Source organism: Scyliorhinus torazame, chromosome 11 (assembly GCF_047496885.1).
Source record: "Scyliorhinus torazame isolate Kashiwa2021f chromosome 11, sScyTor2.1, whole genome shotgun sequence".
Lineage (NCBI taxonomy): Eukaryota > Metazoa > Chordata > Chondrichthyes > Carcharhiniformes > Scyliorhinidae > Scyliorhinus > Scyliorhinus torazame.
The window spans coordinates 48,699,917-48,725,894 of record NC_092717.1 but is presented as its reverse complement, the minus strand read 5'-3'; the positions used below and the strand labels follow the sequence as shown (position 1 = coordinate 48,725,894).

At 43.3% G+C, this 25,978-nt stretch overlaps 1 protein-coding gene across 4 annotated transcripts in view; it reads left to right on the top strand.

The window, feature by feature from the left end:
- The window catches only part of vps41 (VPS41 subunit of HOPS complex), a 267,921-nt gene that overhangs the window by 186,995 nt on the left and 54,948 nt on the right, over positions 1–25,978 (top strand). For all 4 annotated transcript variants that reach the window (XM_072467229.1, XM_072467227.1, XM_072467228.1 and 1 more), the window contains exons 18-21: positions 124–251; positions 2,491–2,635; positions 20,015–20,056; positions 20,345–20,395. In XM_072467229.1, the coding sequence (XP_072323330.1) occupies positions 124–251; positions 2,491–2,635; positions 20,015–20,056; positions 20,345–20,395 (366 nt within the window). The remainder of the gene's footprint in view (positions 1–123; positions 252–2,490; positions 2,636–20,014; positions 20,057–20,344; positions 20,396–25,978) is intronic.

The window sequence follows — 25,978 nt, the reverse complement described above, 5'->3', positions numbered from 1 at the left end:
ATCTGTCCAACTAAGCTTTCATTCCTCCATTGCACAGAAGATGTATTTCATACAAAGAAGGAAAGTCTTTAGCCAGTTACAAATTTGGACTCTTAGTTCATGCATGTTATCTTTTTCTTTAAGGGGTTTGCATCCTTAATAAGAGAGTGGCCCGGTGACATTTATAACAATATGACTGTAGTCCGCTCTGTGTTGGACCATCTGGATCGGGCTCCAAGTAACAGAACGTTGTTGACAACGCTCGCAGAATTGTGAGTATCTCTGTTCTCATCAGTGTCCTTGAATCGTAATATATTTATGGTGACAAAGGAAGCCATTCGGCATGTGGAGCCTACATGAGCTCTCTGCAAGAGCAATTCAGCTAGTCCTGCTTCCCCGTCCTTTCCCCATAACCCTGCATATTTTTTCTCTTCAGATAATTTTTCAATTCCCTTTTGAAAACCACCATTGAATCGGTCTCCACCACACTCTCAGGTAATGCATACCAAATCCAAACCATTCACTGAGAAACAAAGTGTTTTCTCATGCCAGCTTTGGATTTTTTTAACCAATCATTTCAAATCTGTGTCCTCTGCTGCTTGACCCCTTCACCAAAAGGAACAATTTCTATCTACTCATCATTTTGAATATCTTTGTCAAATCTGCTCTGAATTTTCTCTAAGGAGAACAACCCCATCTTCTCCAATCTATTCTCACCATTGGAATTTTTTTTGCATCCTCTCTAAAGGCTTCATGTTCTTCCTAAATGTCGTGTCTATAATTGGAAACGGTAATCTAGTTGAGGCTAAACCAGCGTTTTATAAAGGTTCATCATACCTGCCTTGATGTACTCTATGCCTCGATCTATAAAGCCCAGGAACCCATATACCTTAACCAATTGCTCAAGTCCTCTACCACCTTCAATGTTTTATTCACACATATCCACAGATCTGTCTGTTCCTGTACCCACCCTCCCTTTAGAATTTTACCCTTTGGTTTATATTGTCACTCCCTGTTCTTCCTGCCAAAATTTATCACTTCCTATTTCTCGCCTTTAAATCTTATTTGCCATGTGCTCGCCCATTCCACCTCCCTGTCAGCGTCCTCTTGATGTCTATCTATATTTTCTTCACAGTTCCCAATTCTTGCAAGTTTTTGAAATTGTTCCCTGCGCACTAAAGTCTTTCAGTTATTAAAATACATCAAGAAAAGCAATGATTTTAGTATTGCAGATCCTTGAAGGACACCACCAAATACCTTTTTCCAGTCTGAAAAGTAATTGTTTAGTACTACACTGTTCCCGATCACTCGGCCAACGTCTATACCACCACTGTCCTTTTTATTCCATGGGCCTCAAAAGTTGTCGACAAGCCTATTATGTAGCATTTCATCAAACACAGACCTCAGAGATTCATTGCTGAGGAGGGCAATTTGCTACAATGCAAAATTAAAGAAACAGACAAAATTAAAGAAGACAGACCGAGAATGGCTGGAATGTTAAATTCCCTTTTTTAATAATCTTTATTTTCACAATAGTTTAAAAGTGAATTACATACTTGCATGTGCAGGAGAAATATTAAACCATATGTGGAGAAAGCAGATGGACGCGATTAGACATGGAAGCCTCATGTGGAGAAGAAGATCAGCACAAACCTGATGGCCTGTTTTTGTATTTGATTTTGTGAATGTTAAGCTGGATGAGGAAGGCCCTTTTAGCCCATCTTAATTCACCCATCCACAAAGACTTCTCTCGCCTTCACCACCTCAGCTACTTCTAGCTATTCTTTTAAAATGCCACGGATTTGCTTTCACTACTCTTATCAGGGAGTCAATTTTGTGTTGATCGGTTATTGTGTGAAGAAGAGCTTCCTGTTAAACAATCCTAAATTTACCTTTTACACTTTGAACAGATGTCCCTCTTTCCTACTCTCTCAATTTGATTTGAAGCAATATATATCTTTTTCCATGCCTTTAACTATTGTGTATACTTCTGTAAAATCATTTGCTTCTGCACAAAGTAATTTGGCATTCTATTAGCGTTATTGATTGCTGCCCTGCATTGGTCAGACACGTAAAGCGTGAGCTTTGCAAGTTATCTAGGAATCTTTGTATCGACATCCTTGGATATTTCAGTGCCATTCATGTATGTGTATGGATTATTTTTCTTTTCTACTTTGCACTTTTAATGTATTAAATTTAATGTTCTGTTGTTCTGTTCAGATTCTATCTGCCCTTTCTCGTTAATTCTGCAATGATTTTTTTAGAAACTGATGTTTTTGCATCTTCTTTGTTGGTTACTATTATGGGTTTACATTTATAATCTAAAGTGGATCATTAGTTTTCTGTCCTTACAAAGTTAGAATTTTCCCAAAATTTGAACTGAGCAACTTTAATGAAATAGAAAAATGCTGCAAAAATAAATGACCAGACATCTTGAGTTAATTAACTTTGAAGTAAGAGGTGCAGACTGTACTTGGTATCAAGGTTAACATTTGTTTTGGTTGCTCCCAGGTACACCTATGACCAGCGTTATGACAAAGCTCTTGAAATTTACTTAAAGTTGCGACATAAAGATGTCTTCCAGCTCATACACAAGCACAATCTCTTTAGCTCCATCAAGGATAAGATTGTTCTTCTCATGGAGTTTGATAAGGAGGTATGGAAGTTTAATTCTCATGTTGCTCTCTGTTTTTTCTTTTCACTTAAGACAATACAGGTAGTTTTAAGGGATTTATATTTGTATTGGTAAACATTAAAAATAAGGTATAGTTTTTAAGTGGGTTTAATTTAATGTTTCTGTACTTGGACAGGTAAAACCTTAGATTCATGCTGGAAAGAAGGTGCTTGTATGCGTAGGGGTTGGTTAAGTTTACAACCGTGTCTCTATTGTGCTTCGAGAGAGCTACGGCGTGAAGAATAAATAAAATACATAAGCATGTGGGTGTTTGTTATGATCCCAGTTGATATAACTGGACGGAAAAATCCCAGAATGGAATCCTGACTAAAAAGGCCGTAACTTTTACTTTTTTTATAAAACCTGGAGGAACAGAGTCACAGGACCGCTAATTAGTTTCAACAACCAGGAATAAAATATTTATTAAACATGGGAAAATTGGGTTAAAATATAATTCTCCATTACTCCCCTGTAGCTTAATAATTACATACAGATTTAAAGAGTAACATGAATTACAAAGTATATCTTAAGCTACAATAGTCTCATTAACACAAAATGTCCTGTTTAAGTGCACAAGATGACTGTGGTAAGGCACACTCCTCTCTGAACCCAAGTGAATGTCTGTGGTTTTCTCCTCCGAATCCAACCCCCCCCCCCCAGATAATTGTTACGTGAGGGTTTCAAAACTCAATTCCCAAGAACACACTTTAAAATCTTCTCATAATAATGCTTTCCCTTGGCGGTTTGCATTCCACAGTTCAGACCAGGTTTTCCAAATTAAACATATCTTCCAGTCCACTTTTAACAGTGAATCCAGTCTAGGATTTCACACCAACTGTTGCAGCAGCTGATGAGGACTAACTCCTTCCCGCGACCGCTGGAGCTGGATGGGGCACACAGAGTGCAGGTGAAGCAGCCGCAACCGGGGGGCCCCCCCCTCCCGACCAGTGGTGGTCAGGTTCCACAGGTTCACAGATAAGGAGTGTGTCCTTCAGTGGTCAAAGAGCACAAGGAGCAACAATGTCCTGCACATCTACCAGGACCTGAGTCAGGAGGTGGCCAGGCGACGAGCCCCCTTTAAACGAATGAAGGAGATTTTGTTCAAAAAGCATGTGAAGTTCGGTCTACTCTTCCCAGCACATCTTTGGGTCACACACCAGAGCCAGCATTACTACTTTGTGGACCCCAATGAGGTGATGGAGTTTGCAAAGGATCAGGGACTGGTGCAGAACTGAGGACCCACGGACTCAAGCCAGAGTCTGAGTATTATTGTTTACGTGACTTCTATTTTTCTTGGATTGACTTTCTATTTTATGTTGCTTCACAGGTACTTTGTACTTTTTTTGCTGCCTTTGGTGACAATGGGCGAGGGTGGAAAGGCTGCCCCCTCCCTCTTTTCTTTTTTCAGTTTGCTTTTTCTTTGTGTTTTTTCTTTTTGGAGCTTCCATCGTAACAGATATTTGACCGGGAAGCAATGGGGGTTAAAGTTATTTGATGCAGGGGGGTTACACGGGTACTGTGTTGCAGTGTTTTTCTTTTATTAATGCGCAGAAAGGGGCGATTGGTATCGCTCAGTTGTGTATACAACTGGAATAGCATTACAGCTGGAGCGGTCTTGGTTCTTTGTTTGATTGCCCTTTTTTGTTTGATCTTCCTTATCTCAGAGGGACTGCTCGAGCAGGACAGACCAGGGGAATTGGTGTGGATGGGTGGGGGGGATGAGCTCGGGGGAACAATGGGAGCAAGACAAGTGGGCGCCGGAGAGATGAGTCACCGGGCTAGCAGGAAGCTAGTCAAGGAAGTCAGGTGGGGGTATGCATACAGCCAGTATATGGCAAGGGTCGGGTTTCAGGGGGTTGTTGTTACTAAGGGGGGGGGGGGGTGGAGGGTAGGGAGGGAAGGGGCGGAAGCTATTCTCCTGACATGGGAGGGATTTAAATTAGGTAACAGAGAGGAGGTCGGGGGTGGGAACTGCCAGGAGGTGGACCGGGAGAGGCACGGCACATGGGCTGGGGGCGGGCCCAAGAAGGGTTATGGTTGACCGGCACCGGGAGGGGGGGGGGGGGGGGGGGGGCAGGTGCCCTCCAACCAGGTTGATCACCTTGAATGTCAGAGGACTAAACGGGCCAGTCAAACGGGCATGTGTTCGCGCATTTGCGGGCTCTAAAAGCGGACGTAATCATGCTGCAGGAGACACATCTGAAAGTGACTGACCAGACCAGACTAAGGAAGGGCTGGATTAACTAGGTCTTCCACTCGGGCACAATTGCAGACGGAGGTGGTAGATTTCTTATGGTCCGTGGTATGCTTGAGGGGGTGAGGGTAGACCTGGTGAATGTATATGCTCCGAATTGGGACGATGCTGACTTCATTAAAAGGGTGCTGGGGAAAAGCCCAGACTTAGACTCACGCAAGCTGATCATGGGTGGGGATTTCAACATGGTCCTCGACCCTGGACTAGACCGGTCATGCTCCAGAACAGGTAGACTCCAAGCGATGGCAAGGGAACTGAGGGGGTTCATGGAGCAGATGGGGGGGTAGACCAATGGTGAGCCAGACAGCCGACGGGAAGGGAATATTCGTTCTACTCGCATGTTCACAAAGTATGTTCTAGAATCGATTTCTTCATCATGAGCAGGGACTGTGTAGCCGGGGGAAAAATACGGAGTACTCGGCGATCACCATCTCGGATCATGACCCACACTGGGTTGACCTGCAGGTCTGCAAAGGGAGTTGCCAGCGCCCGCAGTGGAGGTTAGACGTAGGATTGCTAGCAGATGAGGGGGTGTGCGAGAGATTGCGGAAGTGGATGCAGAACTACCTGCAGGTTAATGACCCAGAGGAAGTCTCAGCAGCGACCCTGTGGGAAGCACTGAAGGCGGTGGTAAGGGGGGAGCTGATTTCAATCCGGGCCCACACAGATAGAACGGACAGAGCGAAAATGGACAGACTGGTCAAGGAGATTCACCGGACAGTCAGGGAATACGCAGAGGCCCCGAGGGAGGACCTACTTAGAGATAGACGGAGATTGCATGGCCGAGCTGGGAGTGTTGTCCACAAGCAAAGCTGTGGAACAAATTCGGAAGGCAAAGGGTGTGGTCTATGGGCATGGGGAGAAAGCTAGTAGAATGCTTGCGCAGCAACTCGAGGAGGAAGGAGGCAGCCAGAGAAATAGGTAGGGTAGTTGATGGTATGGGGAACAGAATGGATGACTCGTCAGGACTGAACAAGCTGTTTTGGGAGTTTTATAGCAAGCTCTATACCTCGGAACCACCTGAGGAGCCGGAGGAGATGAAGCGTTTCTTAGACTGACCTTCCCAAAAGTCGGCAGGGGTTGGGGGCCCCGATTAGAGATGAGGAAATACTGGGGGGCTTGAAGGCCATGCAGTCGGGTAAATCCCCGGGGCCGGATGGATACCCAGTGGAGTTCTACAAAAGGTTCTCGGAGATAGTGGGGCCGGTGCTGACTAGGGTATTTAACGAGGCGAGGGACAGAGGGATTCTACCCCCGACGATGTCACAGGCTACCATTTCGCTGATATTAAAACGGGATAAAGACCCGGAAGCGTGTGGGTCATACAGACCAATCTCCCTGATCAATGTCGACGCCAAGCTCCTGGCTAAGGTCTTGGCGCTTAGAATTGAGGACTGTGTCCTGGAGGTGATCGGGGAAGACCAAACAGGGTTTGTTAAAGGCAGACAGCTGGTAGCCAACTTAAGAAGACTACTCAACGTGATCATGATGCCCCCGGAGGGCAGAGAGGTGGAGGCAGTGGTGGCAATGGATGCCGAGAAGGCCTTTGACCGGGTGGAGTGGGACTATTTGTGGGAGGTACTCGGACGGTTCGGGTTCGGAGAGGGCTTTGTCGACTGGGTCAGACTATTGTACCAGGCCCCAAAAGCTACGTAAGGACGAATAGGACAACATTGGACTATTTTAGACTACACCGGGGGACCAGATAGGGATGTCCACTCTCCCTGTTGCTGTTCGCACTGGCTGTAGAACTTCTGCCGATTGCCCTGAGAGCTGCGAGGGGCTGGAAGGGAATGATTAGGGAAGGGCTGGAACACAGGGTCTCTCTTTACGTGGGCGACCTGCTCCTGTTCGTATCGGACCCACTGGCTGGGATGGACAGTATACTGGGAATATTGAGAGAATTTGGCGGTTCTCAGGGTACAAACTGAACATGACTAAGAGCGAGATGAATGTAGTGTAGGCGAGGGGCCAGGAGAATAGGTTGAAGGGGCTGCCATTTAGGATGGTCGGAGAAAGTTTCCGATACTTGGGGATACAGGTGGCGCGAGATTGGGGCAGGCTGCACAAGCTAATTTTGACTAGTGGTGGGACAAATGAGCGCGTTTCGGAGATGGGATGCACTCCTGCTATCACTTGTGGGGAGAGTGCAGACGGTAAAGATGACAGTCCTCCCAAGATTCCTGTTTATTTTTCAGTGCCTCCCGATTTTCATCCCGCGGTCCTCCTTCAAAAGGGTCAACTAGATTATTATGGGCTTTGTCTGGGCGGGAAAGTCCCCGCGGGTGAAGAAAGCGATGCTTGAGAGGAACCGTAGCGAGGGGCGACTGGCGCTGCCGAACCTTAGCAACTACTACTGGGCGGCCAACATAGCCATGGTAAGGAGTTGGATGGTGGGTACGGGGTCTTTTTGGGGGCGAGTGGAGGCGGCTTTGTGCAGGGGACCAGTTTGGCAGCCCTGGTCACGGCTCCCCTACTGCTCCTGCCGGCCAGGTACTCCACCAGCCCGATAGTGGTGGCAGCCTTGCGGATCTGGGGCCAGTGGAGGAAACATGTAGGGGAGGTGGGAGCATTGGTCTGGTCTCCATTATGCGACAACCACCGATTCGCCCCCGGGAGTATGGACGGTGGATTCCGAGCATGGCGGTGGGTGGGGGTGGGGAGGATGGGCGATATGTTCTTTGGGGGGGGGGGAAGAGCTTCGCGAGCATGAGGGAGAAATTCGGACTAATAAGGGGGAATGACTTATGGTACTTGCAAGTGGGTGACTTCATACGCAGACAGGTCCCATCCTTCCCACGCCTCCCACCAAATGGGATCCAGGATTGAGTAGTTTCCAGGAGAGAGGTAGGAGAGGGGAAAGTCTCGGATATTTACCAAGAACTCATGAAAGGGGAGGAGTCCCAGACAGAGGAACTGAAGCTCGTGGGAGGAGGAACTCGGCGAGGAGATGGAGGACGGGCTGTGGGCGGAAGCCCTGAGTAGGGTAAATTCAACTGCAACATGTGCTGGGCTCAGCCTGATTCAGTTCAAGGTCGTCCACCGGGCCCACATGACGGTGGCCCGGATGAGCAAATTTTTGGGGGTGGAAGACAAGTGTGCTAGATGCGCGGGGGGACCAGCGAATCACGTCCACATGTGTTGGGCATGTCCAAAACCTAGGAGACACTGGGAGGGATTTGCGGATGTCATGTCCCCGGTACTGAAAACTAGGGTGGTGATGAGTCCAGTAGTGGCAATGTTTGGGGTCACGGAAGACCCGGGGGTCCAGGAGGAGAATGAGGCCGACGTCTTGGCCTTTGCTTCCCTGGTAGCCCAACGACACATACTGCTGGCATGGAGGGACTCAAAGCCCCCGAAGACCGAGGGTATGGCTCTCGGACATGTCGAGCTTTCCTGGTCTGGGAAAAATTAAGTTCGCTTTGAGAGGATCTTTATTAGGGTTCACCCGAAGTTGGCAACCATTCATCGACTTCTTCGCGGGGAATTAAACGTCAGCGGGGGGGGGGGGGGGGGGATTAGAGTAGAATAGGGGAGATAAATAGGCGGGTACTGTTTATGAGAGACAATTGGTTTATTTGCACTCTGTTTTTGTTGATATTTGCACATTACTGTATACTTTAACTGTTTACAATGCCAAAAATACCTCAATAAAATTGTTTATTTAAAAAAAAAAAATCAGAACGGCTTCTACTCATCGGCTACGATGACGGGGACCAAGTCTTATGGGCAGAGATTGGCTGCAGTGAATCAGACTGGATTGGCTGGAAATGTTCAGATTGGATATTGGAGAACTATACGAAATTAACAGTAAATGGCCTGACATTTTCCATGACGGCCTTGGAAAAATAAAAGGAACCAAAGCCAGAATCTATGTTGACACAGATGCCAAAATACTTCAGGGCCCCACCGGTTCCAGATGTGTTGCTCAGTAGAAACTGAGATTGGGTATCTGGAAAGCCGAGGGATATTAAGTCCCATGCAATTCGCTGAGTGGACTGCACCCAACGTACCAGTCCGCCAACCTAACCAATCAGTCCATCTATGCGGGGATTATAATTTCACAGTTAATCGGGTCTCAGAATTGGATGCGTACCCCATGTCACGTATCGCCAAATCGGCAGATGGCCAGTCTTTCACAAAACTAGACATGATCCACGCCTACCTCCAGTTCGAACTAGATGAACCCTCTTGTAAATGCGTCACAATTAACACACAAGGGCCTGTACAAGTATGCCCACCTGCCCTTCGGGGTCTTGTCAGCGTGTGACATATTTCAGAGTGTTATGGAGAATATGCTCTCAAGGGTTAACCAAGTGGCGGTGTACTTGGTTGGCGTTCTGGTTACAGGGGCTTCTGAGCAAACCTAGATGAGTCCTGCAGCACTTTTCAAAAGCAGGCTACATCTTAAAAGAGAAAAGTGCATTTTCTAAGCAAGTGAAGTAACCTATCCAGGCTACAGAGTGGGTAAAAAAGTCATTAAGGAATCGCCTATCTCATGAAACGCCACGGACATGAAATCCTTCCTGGGATTAATCAATTATTATGAGAAATCTATCCTGAACTTGGCTTCCTTGCTGTTGCCATGACACCTACTATTGAGGAATTACCAGAAATAGTCCTGCAAGGTGCCACAAGAAGAGACCTCTGAAAGAATCAAACGGCAGCTATTATCATTAATTTATTGGCCCATTACGATCCCAAGAAGGAGCTCATAATGATGTGCGACGCTCTCCTTACGGAGTTAGGGTGGTACTCTTGCATCGTTGGAAAACTGGCCCATTGCCTTCGCATCTGGACTGTCTTGGAGGCACGCGACGCTACTTGAAAATTGAGAAGGAAGGCTTGGCAGTTATATTTGATGTTTAAGAAATTTCACCAGTACATCAAATGACAGGTGTTTTGTGATAGTGACAGCAAAAGCCTTTATTGGTCCTTTTTAAAGAAGATAGGGCCTTCCCTCCTATCACCTCTGTCTAGATACAGTGATGGGCTTTATTACTTTTGGCCCACAAATATTCCTTCGAGCATCACCCTGGAACGCGAATAGCCAACGCTGGTGCTTTGAGTCATCTCCCGCTGCCCACAAGCCTAGCTTCCTTACCTGCGTTAAAAGAGGCCACAGTGGCCTTGCATTTCAAAGAAAGCCTACCAGTATCGGTGAAGCAAATTGAGGCTTGGGCGCAACATTATCAACGCTAAAACACATGATCTTGAACGCCGGGATCCGAGGCCAACCCTCTGACGACATGAACCCATAAACTATACCTAAGTAAAAGAGAGGAACTCCGTGTCGAATACAGTGTAATCTTGTGGGGATCCCGGATAGTGGTTCTCTTCCCAAAGCAGTGCCCAATCCTAATGGAAAAACATAACGGCCACCCTGGGGTTTGAAAAATCAAGATGCTCACCAGGAGCTATGTTGGGTGGTCTGGATATCATGGACCTGATTAAATACTAACAATGTCATAAAACTAGAAGCTCCCTCCTTCAACTTCCCTACACCCATGGTTAGGCAGGTCATGGGTACGAGTGCATGTAGACTTCACCGGGCTTTTCTTAGGGTCTACATTCCTGATCTTGGTGAATGTGCATTCCAAGTACATTGCATGGCTTGTACGACCTCCCATGTCACCATCGAAAAACTTCAACAAATTTTAGCACACATCTTGGTCTCTGACATTGGCAGGGCCTTCACTAGTGGGGAGTTCCAGACCTTCGTGAAATCAAATGGCATCAAACATATGTGGACGCGCCATATCACTCATCATCCAACGAATTGGCAGACCGAGCAGTGCAGACCTTCAAGAAGGGCATGCCAGGCAGCCAGCCGCATCTATAGAGACTAGGTTAGCACGTTCCTTATTCGACTACATGATCGCTCCCCATACCACAACAGGAGTCACACGGGCAGAACTATTGATGGGACGATGCCTTTGCACCAGATAAAGCTTGTAATAACCAAACTTGGCAGGGAGAGTGGAGTCCCAACTGGAAAATCAAAACACAAATTGCAGTGCCGTAAAACCTGAGAGTGTTCAAGACTGGTGAGCCAATCTGCATACGGAATTTTCGAGATGGTTTCAGTTGAGTCCCTGGAATCAGAGAGGTCTGCAGCACAGAAAAGGCCCTTCAAACTATCGTGTCTGCGCCGGTCAAAAACAACCACCCAATTATTCTAATCCCATTTTCCAGCACTTGGCTCGTTTTAGAGGAAGCCGGGCCTGTATCCTATAAGGTCAAAGTCCAAGACAAAGTTCTGCGAAGCACCTCAGAAGTAGGGAACCTGCCCCCGTTGAAGCCTTGTCTCCATCTCCTCCAATTTTGAGGACTCTGGTTCTCATACGGCGGCAATGCTGAAGAAGAACCCATATCGATGATCCTTGAGCGCTCCCTGCGGAAACAAAGATCGGCAATCCATTTCACACCTCCCAATCCGGCCCCACCTACTATAGACTTGAGGCCGAATGCGAAGAGGCAGAAGAGGCCTCCTCATCATGGAAGAACCGGGGCAGAAACAGACTTGAGCGGGGAGGGATGTTATGATGACCACGAAGGACACTGGGGATTGTCGATTGATCTGCCCGTGGATTTGTGGAATACAAGTTCTCCTATTGAGCAGGTAGAGGCTTGACGATCGGAACCATTTGGCAGGAGTTTAAAACCCTCAACCCAGACCGGTGTTCCCAATGTTCCCCAGACTGGGACACAAGCACTGTACACCATGTCAGCGGTTCAATTCATTGTTCAAAAAGACAAGAGTTTTGTATGAAGCCTGGCCTTGGCGAGTTAGTACAACTCTAAGTTTCCTTAATTAGCTGCTCTTCAGATCTTTGCACTTGTTTTGTTAAGCCATACCATGGGTTAATGGTTTTCTTCGAGCAAAGCTGAGAGAGATGTTCTCTCTTCAGCCTTCTAGACCAATTGCTTCTAGCAGAGCTATGAGAGCTGTCTTCTCTCTCACTACATACCTCAAGTGCAATCAAATTAGCTAAATTAAAACTTAAATTATTCTCTACCTTGCAAGGCCCCAGTTATTAAGCCGATGCTGGCCTATTTATTTTCATACCGTAGCCCTGTCTAAGCACAATAGAGACACGGTTGGAACTTAACCAACACCCACACATACAAACACATTTGTCCAGCTTGAATCTAACGATAGGCACAGAAACATTAAATTAAACCCACTTAAAACTATACCTTATTTCTAATGTTTACCAATACAAATATAGTTCCCTTAAAACAACCTTTGTTTTCCTAACATGATTTCCTAATGTCAGATGCCAGAAAAAGTCCAGCTAGTTAAGAAAACTAGAGAAATGAAGCATCCAAGAAGCCTGGAGTTAAGGGAGCAGAGACAAAGGTATGGTTCAGAAGAATTCAAGGAAGAGTAAAGAGTGTTCTGGGTTAAAGAGACAGTTGCAGTAACCAGATTTCAAGTGGGACAGCAACCTTTAAAGATTAAACAAATGTCTGACAATTTAATGCAGCCTTAACAATAATAATAATAATATTAATAATAATCACTTATTGTCACAAGTAGGCTTCAATGAAGTTACTCTGAAAAGCCCGTAGTCGCCACATTCTGGCGCCTGTTCGGGGAGGCCTGTACGGGAATTGAACCCGTGCTGCTGGCCTTGTTCTCCATTACAAGCCTGCTGTTTAACACACTGTGCTAAACTAGCCCTAAGAATCAAGAATTAAAGCAATTGTGAGCAGTTTGCACAGTAGTCAAGCCAAAGAAATCCTAAAGGGGTTGGTGTAAAATCCAAGACTGGATTCGTTATTAAAGTGAAGCTTTGTTTAAAAGTGTAATTTGGAAAAACTGATGCAAATGACCAAAGGAAAGCATTATTATGAGAGAATATTTTAACGTGTGTTTTTGGTTGTGGAGATTGGAAACTCTCATGATTCTGAGGAGAAATCCACATGATTCTGAGGAGAAATCCACCGACACTAACTTGGGTTTAGAGTGGAATGTGTGTATTTGACCACTGTCATCGTGTGTGCTTAAAAGGGACATTTTGTGTTAATGAGACCATTGTACCTTTTAGATGTACTTTGTAATCCATGTTAATCTTTAGATCTGTGTGTATTTGTTAAACTAAGGGGCAAGTAAACAACTATTGTATAATCAACTTTTCATGGTTCATTTTTTTCCTTGTTGAAACTAATAGGCGGTCCTATGACACTGTTCCTCCACATTTTATTTAAAAATGTATACGTTGCGGTCTTTTGAACCAGGGTTCCATTCTAGGAACTTCCCATTCAGTTATAACATCAGCTAGGATAGTAATATAGAAAATAGGAGCAGGAGGAGGCCATTTGACGCTTCAAGCCTGCTCCGCCATTCATTATGATCATGGTTGATCATCCAACAACAGCTTAATCCCGCCTTTCTCCCCCCCCCCCCCCCCCCCTCCCGCCCCCGGCCATATCCTCTTGATCCCCTTATCCACAAATGCTAAATCTAACTGCTTCTTGAAAACACAATGTTTTAGCCTCAACTAATTCCCGTGGTAAGGAATCCCACAGGTTCGCTACTTTGTGGGTGAAGAAATTTCCCTTCATCTTTGTTCTAAATGGTCTACCGTTTATCCTCAGACTGTCACTTCTGGTTCGGGACACCCCCATCATCGGGAACATCTTTCTTGCATCTACCCTCTCTAGCCCTGTTAGAATTTCATAGGTTTTTATGAGATCCCCCCCCCTCATTCTTCTGAAGTCCAGCGAATATAATCCTAACCGACTCAATCTCTCCTGAGACATCTGTCCTGGCACCTACCTCCAGGAATCAGCCTGGTAAACCTTTGCTGCACTCCCTCTAGAGCAAGAACATCCTTCCTCCGCTAAGGAGACCAAAACTGCACGCAGTATTCCAGGTGTGGTCTCGCCAAGGCTCTGTATAGTTGCAGCAAGACATCCCAACTCCTGTACTCGAATCCTCTCCCTATGAAGGCCAACCTACCATTTGCCTTCCTTACTGCTTGCTGCACCAAATAATAATAATCTTTATTGTCACAAGTAGGCTTACATTGCAATGAAGTTACTGTGACAAGCCCCTAGTCGCCACATTCCGGCGCCTGTTTGGGTACACAGAGGGATAATTCAGAATGTCCAAATTACCTAACGGCACGTCTTTCGAGGCTTGTGGGTGGAAACCGGAGCACCCGGAGGAAGCCCATGCAGACACTGGGAGAACGTGTAGACTCCGCACAGTCAGTGACCCAGCCGGGAATCGAACCTGGGACCCGGCGCTGTGAAGCTACAGTGCTAACCATTGTGCTACCATACTGCCCACCTGCATGCTTACTTTCAGCAACTTGTGTGTGAGGACACCCAGGTCTTGTTGGACATTCCCCTCTCCTAATTTATGGTCATTCAGATAATCTGCCTTCCAGTTTTGCTACCAAAGTGGATACCTCGCATTTCTCCAAATTTTACTTTTGCCCACTCAATCAACTTGTCCAAATCACACTGAAGGATCTCTGCATAGTTCACCCTCCCACCCAACTTGCTGTCATCTGCAAATTTGGAGATATTGCATTTTGTTCCCTCATCTAAATCATGAAAAAAATCGTTAATAACTGGGGTAGCACCGATCCCTGCGGTACCTCATTCGCCACTGCCTGCTGATTTGAAAAAGACCTGTTAATTCCTACTCTTTGTTTCCAGTCTGCCAACCAGTTTTCTATCCATTTAAATATACTACCCTAATCCCATGCGCTTTAATTTCACACGCCAATCTCTGATGTAGGACTTTGCCAAAAACCATCTGAATGTCCAAATAAAGCACATCCACTGGCTTCCCCTCATCATCTCTACTAGTTACACCCTCGAAGAATTCCATTAGATTTGTCAAGCATAATTTTCCCTTCATAAATCCATGCTGACTCTGACTGATCCCGCCACTGTTTTCAAAGTACTCTGCTATATAATCTTTGATACTGGATTCTAAAAATTTTCCCCACTACCGACGTCAGGCTTACTGGTCTATAATTCTCTGTTATATCTCTACCTTCCCTCTTAAATAGTTTAATTGTTTTGCTTTTTTACATGCAGTAAAGCCAGAAATGATCATCTCTTAATTTAATGGGATTTTTTCACATTTCTCTCACATAAATCCTGGCTGGGGGAACCACTGAGTACAGAGAAAGAGATTGTATTAGAAGTAGCTAATCCTGGGGTCACCTAGGTAGATTTTGAGTAGGCTTTTGAAGGTGAGCTGAGTGGCAGTGAAGGGGAAGGATTTAAGAGGAGTTCTGTGACGTGATAACTGAATGCTGTGTCATTGATGGTGGAATTAAGTGGAGCAGCATGTGCAATGGAGTACGACAGGGGAAAGAATGGGACATGTTGCATAGCATGCTGTGGAGCATAGTATATGGCAGGATGTAGAGGTAGTTGCAGAGCATGGAAGAGGTCAGAATGTATAATGTGCTATTTACCATCTGCAGTCGCATACAATGTTCCACTGCCCGTAATAACCAGCTGATAGTGCATGTAATCTTGCTGTGTTGTACTCTCTGCGTATTACCGCCTGATTACTCAAATAATCAAGTCAATTGTAAATTGTAACAATTTTTATTAAATTAACTTTAGAGAATAAATTATTTTCAGCTACTTTTGCTGTCTTTATATGCAAAATAATTTCTCGATATGGGAAAACAATACATCTTTAAATCTTGGGGTTCTACTGCAATGCATCCTGCTACCTTTTGTCCATCTGAAATGCTGTTTCATGGTTGCAATGGTCTGTCCAAAACTATGCGACTGGTATCATTGACTTTGAGAAATCTGTGCTCTGTTTCTGTCTCTGGCTGGCACAATGATTCCACGAAACAACGGTAGAAGATGATTTCACCAAACAATGGTAGAAAATATCCTGTGCCTCTTAAAAGCTTCCCTTCACCTGTTCCTTTAAATGAGGCTGGAGGAGATGGGTAATGTGAAAAGCACTGAGCAAACAGTGACTTGGCTACATCATTCTGTATTTGTGATTGTAGACTGCCAATGCATTAATTGGAGCACAAACCCTTGTGGGACATGAGTAAGATGGATACAGTCAGTAACCCCCATGACTCCTCGAAAGCTAGCATATATCTGTATAGATGAGTAGTCTTCTTATGCCGATTTTGCTAGGCAGTGAAGAATGTGCTGACACTGCTAAATGATGCATTCAATGTACGCCACTAAATCAGTATATTTAGAGACAAACCAGCCATTCTCTAACAAGAAATGCAAGAGTCGAGTCTGCTTCATCCTATATTAGCAGAACTGTCAATATCGGGGAAGTGTTACAAGTGATGTTTATTTTCATCAATAATCACATGGGTTGCAAATCAACCTGTTATATTTTTTTAAAGACTGCCTTTTATCCAAATAATCACATTTTTCAAAATCATTTTTGTTGAATGATTAATGGTAGATCTGAGTGGCCGAGGCAGTGTGAACTGGAAACAAGGGCACTTTTGCTGTATTTAGCTCTAGTATTAGTGTTTCTATAGCAGGATGTCACCACCCCACAGCTAACTTGAACTAATGCCATTAAAGAGACAAAGAAAGAGAGAATTTGTGCTCCTATCACACCATTACTTCAGTTGTCTCAAAGTACTTCACAACCAATTAATTTTAATACAAAAGCAAAATGCTAGAGATGCTGAAACTCTGAAATGAAATCAGAAAATACTGGAAATACACAGGTCAAGCAACTTCTGTGAGGCCAGTAACATTTCAGGTCGGGTGGCACAGTGTTTAGCACTGCTACCTCAAGGCACCAAGGACCCGGGCCCGCTCTGGGTCACTGTCCATATGGAGTTAGCATATTCTCCCCATGTCTGCGTGAGTCTCACCCCCACAACCCAAAGATGCGCAGGGTAGGTGGACTGGCCACACTAAATTACCCTTCATTGGGAAAAAACATTTTTGTTTTATCTTTTCAGATCAATCACCTTTCATCTGAACTGCCCAGTTAACAAAGTACTTTTTAAAGTATGCTTACTAACCTGAGGGAGGGAAACGAAAGGCAGAAAACTATAGGCCAGTTAGCTTAACATCTGTCACTGGGAAGATGTTAGAGTCCATTATAAAGGATGTGATAGCAGAGCATTTAGAAATATATAACAGTATCAAACAGAGTCAGCATGGCTTCAATGAAGGAGAAATTATGCCTGACAAATTTATCAGAATTAGATAAAAGGGAACCAGTAAATGTAACATACCTAGATTTCCAGAAAGCATTCGATAAGGTACCTTGGAAAAGACTACTTAATAAGATAAGTGCCCATAATGTTGGAGGTAGTATATTAGCATGGGTAGAGGATTGGCTAACTGTTAGAAGGCAGAGGACGCTTGACGGGGCAGATGTTTCCCCTTGTGGGAGACTGTAGGACCAGAGCAGACTCAATGGGCCGAATGGCCTACTTCTGCTCCTATGTCTTACAGTCTTATAACATAGGAAGTGTATCGCCAAAATATCAGTACATGCTGCATCAGTTTTAAATGGTCAATGTTGGAGCGGTTTCAAGGCCTGTGTATTGAGTCGGATTCCACGTGAGCTTTTCTCCTATGGCTCAACTCAGTACAAAGAACAGCAGACACATCAACAATCTGAAGACGGTTTAATTCCTACAAGCTTGATTTCATGTACTTGAGAGATAAGACCTGGAAAGTTGCCACGGTCCTGTCTACAGAACAAAGGCATGAACTCAACACATATACAACATTCAACAATCAATAGCCCGCCCCAGTCGACTGTGATCCAATTCTTGAAGCTGCTATGTTTAAACTCGCCCAATAGAATTGCAAGCAATGTTTAAACTTCAACCAATAGAATTGCAAGTAATCCATGATTGATGGCAGGATGCTCAACCTGACAGCTATGTACAATCACAACTTCCTGTGCTGTTTGTCTGTGAGATACAGAACAACAGAAGCAGCACACTGGATTGTTTCACTATCGATTACTTATTACAGCTATGTCCTAAAAATACATGTTTAATGGTTAATAATGATTACTCTGTACTCTTCCTATAATTCATCCCAACCGTTAATAAAGTAACTTATGCAAAATTAATCTAATGGATGCTAACTATTTAGTGTTTAAAAGGTATCATCACTGAACCCCTCCTTTAGTCAATTCGTAGGGCACGATGCAATGGCCGCGATGTGCCAGAAAAGCAGCTCGCTGCAGCACAGTATGGCCGATAAAAGCCAGGAGACCCCCTCTTCCGTGATCTACCCAGCTCACAACGTCTCCTGAGATCCATTGCGATCTCGCTGAGACATTACGATGTAAATCCTGCATTGTGGGCGGGGTCACCTTTTGGAAAATCTGCATATTAGAGCGAGACAGCTAGCCTCACTCTAAAATGCAGATTCCCAAGGTACCCGAGGCTTTGGGAGTCATCCCCTTCGCCTGAGAGACCTCGGGCGAGCGCCATTCAGCTCCGGTCCCCACAAACTGGGACCAGACGGAACAGCACTGGTGGGAGTCTCCCAGGAAATTGGAGGCCCCCAGTTGCATGCCCTTTGGGCAAAGTGGTGCCCTTTTGGGAGAATAGTGCCCATATAGTGTCAGGTGCAAGGCCTATTATCTGGGCACAACCCATGGTTTATGCACTATACATCCGTGCTGTCGGATTGTGCAAGTGTCTACATGCATTCTAAAGCTGGTACATGTGGTATGTACAACAAATCTAAATTAAATTCCTTGGTTAAAAAATCATAATTAGTAATTTTTTACACCGTAGTAATTAAGTACATTTTAACTGGAAGTTGCTATAAACTCACCATGCAGTCAAATTATCAGCAGCCCCATAACTAGAAGCTGAATTGGTGTGCATTGTACACAAGTATTCCGTCACATGCCAGTGCATTGTAGATAATTATCTGGCAGATCTGTGTCTCTCAAGGTTCATCCTGAGTTTAAATTTGTCCCTTAAGTGGACCTGCGAACTTGCTTCATAAAGAGAAAATTTAGATGATTCATTAATGGGAATTTTATTTGTTGATCTATATAAGTCCAGGCGCTGAGTGAGTTTCAAGGACCCCTCTCCCATCTCTGCCTCTAGCATTGACAACTCTTATTCCAATACCAGCATGATTCTCTGGGCATCCACTGTTCTCTGGTATCTCCTCCAAGTGACCATTCCTCATTTATGAGCTTCAATGCTGAACTTTGGCAGGCTGTTCAACCACAGAAGGCACCACAGCTGAGCTCAGTTTAAACCATACAAAGCCATTTTCCTGTAGAGGCCACGGAATATTGATCAGGAACAGGAATGTTGGTTGATTCCTTCACCACCACCCAGCCCAGAGATTGAGGCCCAATTGTGTCTCTGTCTGTGCCAAGTGGAGATTGGATAATTCATCAGAGACCAGGGATTGTACCAGAAGCACTCTTGGCTTGCATGTTGCACAGTGAATCTATCCAGACAACCCCAATGTAAATTGTCTTGATTTCATCAAAGATGAGCTATTATTGTATGAATATGAATCCTCAATTATGTTTACTGACATTACAAGCACAAGGAATTACCTGGAAGTATTACTGAAGTGCAAACAATTTCACCATCCTCAGTACAAAATAAACATCCCTTTTTATGCTCTCTCTTTTTTTCCTCTCTAGTTACTAGTGCACAAGTCAAGCAACAAAGCCAATTCCATTGCAAAGTCATTCAATTGCTAGCTCTGGGCATTCTCATCAGTTTAGAATCCCTTATTGTGCCTTCAGCCACCACAAGGTTAAATGTTTGCTCCTCTCTTATGAAACTCCCTGCCTCTAAAAGTATTTCAATCTGTCCTATACAACAAACTTTCAGTTGCTTCCTCGTTTTTTCTTCCAAGGGGTTGCCATTCGTTCCTCTGTCCCACAGCAATGAAACATTGGGATGTTTTTCTGCATTAATTGCGCCAGATAAGTTGTGCCGATTGCAGAGTATCAGGGAACTCGACTAAAATACTGCATGTGATATCAAATTCCAATATTTGCTGGAAAGTTTATTCGAGGAGCTAACTGGGTGGCAATGTATTATAAAATACAAATTATTCTTGCATACCTTTAAATATTACATTGTTTTAACAATTATTCTGTATTTCACCTACAGCAAGCAGTTAATATGCTCCTGGACAATGAAGATAAAATTTCCGTAAGTAGCGAACCATTTTAGCCACCACATTGTCTTTCATTAAAAACATAAACGTCCAGATGAAACAACAGAAACAAAGAATGACTTGCATTTCTGTAGTGCCTTCCACAACCTCCGGAAAGCACAGTCAATGACATTCTTCCGAGGTGTAGTCACTATTGTGATGTAAGAATATGAGCTGTGCTTTGGAACAGAGTGTAATGAGTCAGAATTAACTGTGGCCAGAGGTGGACATCTCATTTGATTGTTTTCACTTCCGATTAATTTTCATTCTGCTTTCTGTTGAAGATTGACAAAGTTGTGGAGGAGCTGAAGGATCAACCAGAACTGCAGCATGTGGTTAGTTTTTATTCTTTGTGTTATATAAACATCATATATCTCTGTTCAAAATCGTTGCTTTTGAAGATGACTTATACAACAAAGTTATTGGATGTGGGTTTGCAGTTGCAAGTTTATGATCTTGTCCATGCCATCCACAGTGAAACAGAAAGTGAAATACTCTTTTTTGCAACTCCAAAAGCAACATCCTTCCCCAACCCCACTGTGGGTGTACACGACATGGACTGCAGCAATTCACGAAGGCAGCTCACCACCACCACCTCGTGGGCAATTAGGGATGACCTAGCCAGTGATGCTCACATGCCATGAATGAATCAAAAAAACATTTTGATATTAGCATTTAACAATCCATCTTGCCTGAAGTTGCTGTACCATTGATGCATAAATAACACTGAGTGCCATTAGCCTCATTGCCATTACTTCAACTGCCAAATCCAACAAGGAAACAGACCATGATAGACTTAAAATGTGTAACAAAGCAGAACTCATGAATTACCTGATAGTAACACAGCATCCTGTAATCAGTGACCATAACATAACAGTTGACATTAAATTTGAGAAGGAGAAGATTCACACCGACAATCTATGTAAGCCTGACTTACAAGTAAGTATCCTAAACAGTTGGTAAGGAAAGTGGTTATCCAGAAAACTGGGGGAAATATAGAATGTAATAAAGGGCCACACAGGAAATATTAACAACTACAAAAAGGAAATAACAAAACTGAAATTAATATAAAGGATAATAGTAAAACTGTATTAATGCATTATGACTGGCCAAGGGAGCTGTCAGCCCATTGGATTCAAGTGGTATGTTAATAGATAACAAGATAATGGCAGATTTTTTTTAAGCAAGCACTTATCTGTTTTCATAGTAAAAGAAGCTAAAATATCAAAAAATAAATCAAGGTGGAAAAATTTTACTGGATTTATTGGGTTTGAAAACAAAAAAATCATAATCAAAATATTGGGAGATGGGTAAATCTCTAGGTCCTGATGGTTTCCACTCCAGGATACTAATGGAAGATGTGGAAATTGGCAAGCATAAGTCATAATCTTTTAAAGTTCTTTTATTTTGAGCAAATTTGCGAATGTCTTATTTTAAGAAGTACAGAAGAGAAAAGCCAGGTAACTATAAACCCTGCCATTTTAACATCTCTTATGGAAACTGGGCTGGTTTAGTTCAGTGGGCTAGGCAGCTGGTTTGTAATGCAGAACAAGGCCAGCAGCGAGGGTTCAATTCCCGTACCGGCTGAGAATTCTGAATTCTCCCTCTATACCCGAATAGGTGCCGGAATGTGGCGACTAGGGGCATTTCACAGTAACTTCATACTTGTGACAATAAAATATTATTATTATTGAAACTGCGAGAATCTGTCAGTTGTGTAGAATTCCGCACTTAAGCAAATGTGATTTGAGAAACCATGACATTGTTGAGAGCAAGTTGTAGCTATATAATCTAGTTGAAGTCTTTTTAAAGTTACTAATAGGATAGGTAAGGGAATGTCTGAAGTGATATGTATATGGATTCCAGGAACATTTTCAATGAGATTCCCCACTTATTCGCAAAAATGAGAGAGCATAGTAGCTCTCTGATGTGGATTTGAAATTGGTAGAGAGATGGGAGACAGAGTGGGGATAAAGGGTATATACTGTGGATGGCAGGTTGTGACGAGTGGCATGCACTAGGAATCTGTTATGGGGCATCAACTTTTCATTTATTAATGACTGGGATGAAGTTGCAGGGTGTTGAATATCCAAGTTTGTAGATTAGGAGGGATAGCAAGTTGTGGACGTGGGATCAGGAAATTGCGGATGTAGCTGAATTGAGTGAGTAGTCTGAGCTGCGATGGGTGGGGTTCAATATAAGGTCATGAAATTATAGAATTTACAGTGCAAAGGAGTCCATTCGACCCATCATGTCTGCACTGGCCTTTGTAAATAGCACCCTACCATTCCTCCACCCTAACCCCGTAACCCAGCAACCCCACCTAAACTTTTGGACACGTAAGAGGTAATTCAGCATGGCCAATCCACCTAACCTGCACATTTTTGGACTGTGGAAGGAAACCAGAGAACCAGAGGAAACCCACACACAGACTGGGAGAACGTGCAAACTCCACACAGACAATCACCCGAGGCCGGAATTGAGTCCAGGACCCAGGAGCTGTGAGGCAGCAGTGCTAACCACTGTGCCACCGTGTTGCCCATCATTCACTTTTCACCCAAGAAAAATTAAATGGAAGTATTTTCTAAAGGATGAAAAACTAGGAATTGTGGAGGAGCAAATAGATTTTAAATTCAAGTTCAAAAATTATTAGAAGCCAGTCAACAAGCACAAAAACAACAAAAGGTGAATGAAATGTTGCTTTATCTCTAGAGGATTGGAATAGAAAGGAAGTTATACTTCAGCTGTATAATGTCTTGCTCAGAGCCCATATGGAGTACACTATATGGTTTTGGGCACCATACCTCTATAAGTTATATTGACCTTGAAAGAATACAGCGCAATTCACCAGAATGATACCGGGGCAGTTCGATTTTGAGGACCAGTTGCATAAACTTGGCTTGTATTTCCTTGAGTATAGGAGATTGAAGGTGAGCTAATCCAGGCATTTAAAATAGTAAAACTGTTTGACAGGGTAGATGACGAGAAACTGTTTCCTGTTAGTAAAATAAAGAATGAGGGACACACTCTTAAAATTAGAGCTAGGCCACTCAGAGATGAAATCTGTAAACATGTTTTCCACACAAAGGATGATGGAAATTTGGAACATCCTTCAAAAGATTGTAAATTGGAACTTTGAAGACTGGTAAATTTTTGTTCCGTATTAAAAATATGAAACAAAGGTGGGTGAATAGAGTGCTGATAAGCCAAGATCTAACTGGGTGGTGAGCGATGGGCTAAGCGACCTATTCATGAGCCTATAATTCCCGTGAGGTTTAAGATATTCTAATGGTTGGTCTAACCCCCATTCTACTCAACCACAATCCTGTGAGGTGCTGGGCTCTGGCAATAATATAAAACAACTGTGCAGCCTACTGGTTTCTCTAATCGGTTTTACAGTGATTTGGAAACTTAGAATTTGTCATCAGGTGATTAGTTGCATGGCGATAACAGCTTGTGTCTCAATGATTAAAAACTTGTTCTGTGACAAAAAGGATTTCTTTTACTATTGCATGCTTCAGGAAGGTTTATCTATCAATTTTCAAAGCTTGTAACAAGAAGACAAACTTATTGATTTCCAATGTACTCAAAGTAAGAGGTGACTGCATTTCATCTGTTTCAAATTTGTGGCTGGTGTGCAGTGTCCCATGAAGCTTGGTAAGATGTTCCTGTTTCCCGCAGTGTTGTTGTGCTGCTTGTAAAAGGACAGATTTTTATTAATGTAAATAACTACATGAGACAGGAAAGAACTGATTTTGGACACCAGATGAGAAATTATGAAGAGAAACATGAGATAATGGCATTATTTCCACTGGAACAGAGAAGATTTAAAATTATGAATGGTTTCGATAGGAAGATGTAGGGAAGGAATTTTATATCCAGTAAGAGAGTCAGAGACGAGGATTATCAGTATAAAATTGTCACTGAGGGTGAGGAGAGAGGTTAGGCAGCACGTCCTTAAGACAGGGTTGCTGGACCATGGAATGTTTGGTCACGGAGTGTGATTAAGCTAGAAACCATTACATTTTTCAAGAGAAAATTGGATAAATATTTTAAGCAGAGGAAAATATAAGAGGGGGTAGTGTGATTATTAGTTTTGGATGGCTGCCCTTAGTGTTGTGCTGTACACATGCAATAACGCAGCTGCTAAGATCGAAAATCTATGTTGGACCTTAAGGAAATTAAACTTCAAATCAGGATTATCTAGATAATTTCATATGCGAAGTCTTATGCTCTATTGTAGAGTTGCAGCTGAGGATGAGCAATCTTATGAAATGTTATAATTCTTGAAGCGATGATGTTGAAATGTAGTTTAAAGTAGTTAGTTTGCGATTGCAATTCATAAGATAATGCCAGTATTGATCAGTGTATCAGGTGCTGCGTGAAAATCTCAAATTAAAATGAATTAGAATGTTAACATCAGCATGCTACACATTCTAAACTTGAGAGGCCGAGAGTTTCCATTAGGTTGCTCTTGAATTTCAGTGGCAAATCATCAGAAATTAACCAAACTAATAGAGAAGATAATGATTTTCAAGTGCAAGGAATATTCACTGCAAAGCAAATTTTCACAATCTTGGGCGGCAGTGTTTAGCACTGGGACTACGGCGCTGAGGACCCGGGTTCAAATCCCAGCCCTGGGTCTCTGTCTGTGTGGAGTTTGCACATTCTCCCCGTGTCTGTGTGGGTTTCACCCCCACAACCCAAAAGATGTGCAGGTTAGATGGATTGGCCATGCTAAATTGCCCCTTAATTGGAAAAAAAAATAATTGGGTACTCTAAATTAATAAAAAATTCCACAATCTTTTGGGTTAGTTTGAAAAGAATCGTGTTAAAATATTTATGGCCCATTCCAAAACTGGCCCAGATCGAAATGAAATGAAAATAGCTTATTGTCACAAGTAGGCTTCAAATGAAGTTACCCGTGAAAAGCCCCGAATTAACCATAATTGAAAATGACTTTAGACATGAGCGCAATTATCAGAAATAACCAGTTATTTTAAAAACGTATCGCTCACATGCGATGTTATTTTTTTCCGGTAACCTGATTTTCACCCGTATGAATCAAACTGCACCAAGTTATCACTCTTAAATATATCACGGAATTTTTTTAACGCAAAATTTAAGAGAATATTCACTGCCAAGTGGTACTCAATTGTACTGGTTCATGGCAGATTTACTTTCGGAGAGATGCAAATAAGTTTGCATCCAGCGACTGCACTAGTTTTCTTTAAACTGGTGTAAATTTAGATATTTGCCCCTCGATCACCGATTGTACCCAAAGTGGGAGCTATATTTCAGTGTATACAATTGTTATACAATATAGGATGATTTGCTAATGTGTCCTGATTATTTAAAATATTTGTCACAGGAATTAAGTGTAAAAAAAAAAATGAAATAGCTGTAAATCAGGAAATTGAAGGGGGGGAAGAATTCAGGAAATTACAATCACCAGGAAAGTGGTATTGAGCAAATAATTGGGGCTCCCCTGGCTGGCCTGGATGGACTTCATCCTAGGGTCTTGAAAGAAGTGGCTAGGGAGATAGTTGATGCATTGATTTTATTTTTCAAAATTCACTAGATTTGGGAAAAGTTCCATTAGATTGGGAGACAGAAAGTGGGAAACCACAAGCCAGTTAGCGTAACCTATGTCGCAGGGAAAATGTTAGAAACTAGTATTAAAAATGTTATAGCGGGGCACTTCGAACAATTCAAGGCAAGCAGGCAGAGTTAACACTGTTTTGTGAAAGGGAAATCATGTTAAGTAATTATTGGAGTTATTTAACGGAGTCACATGCTGTAGATAAAGGAGGACTGGTGGACGGACTGTACTTAAATTTCCGGAATGCGTTTGATAAGGTGCCACAGCAAAGGTTATTGTGAAAAATTAAAGCTCATGGCATCGGGGCTAACACAAT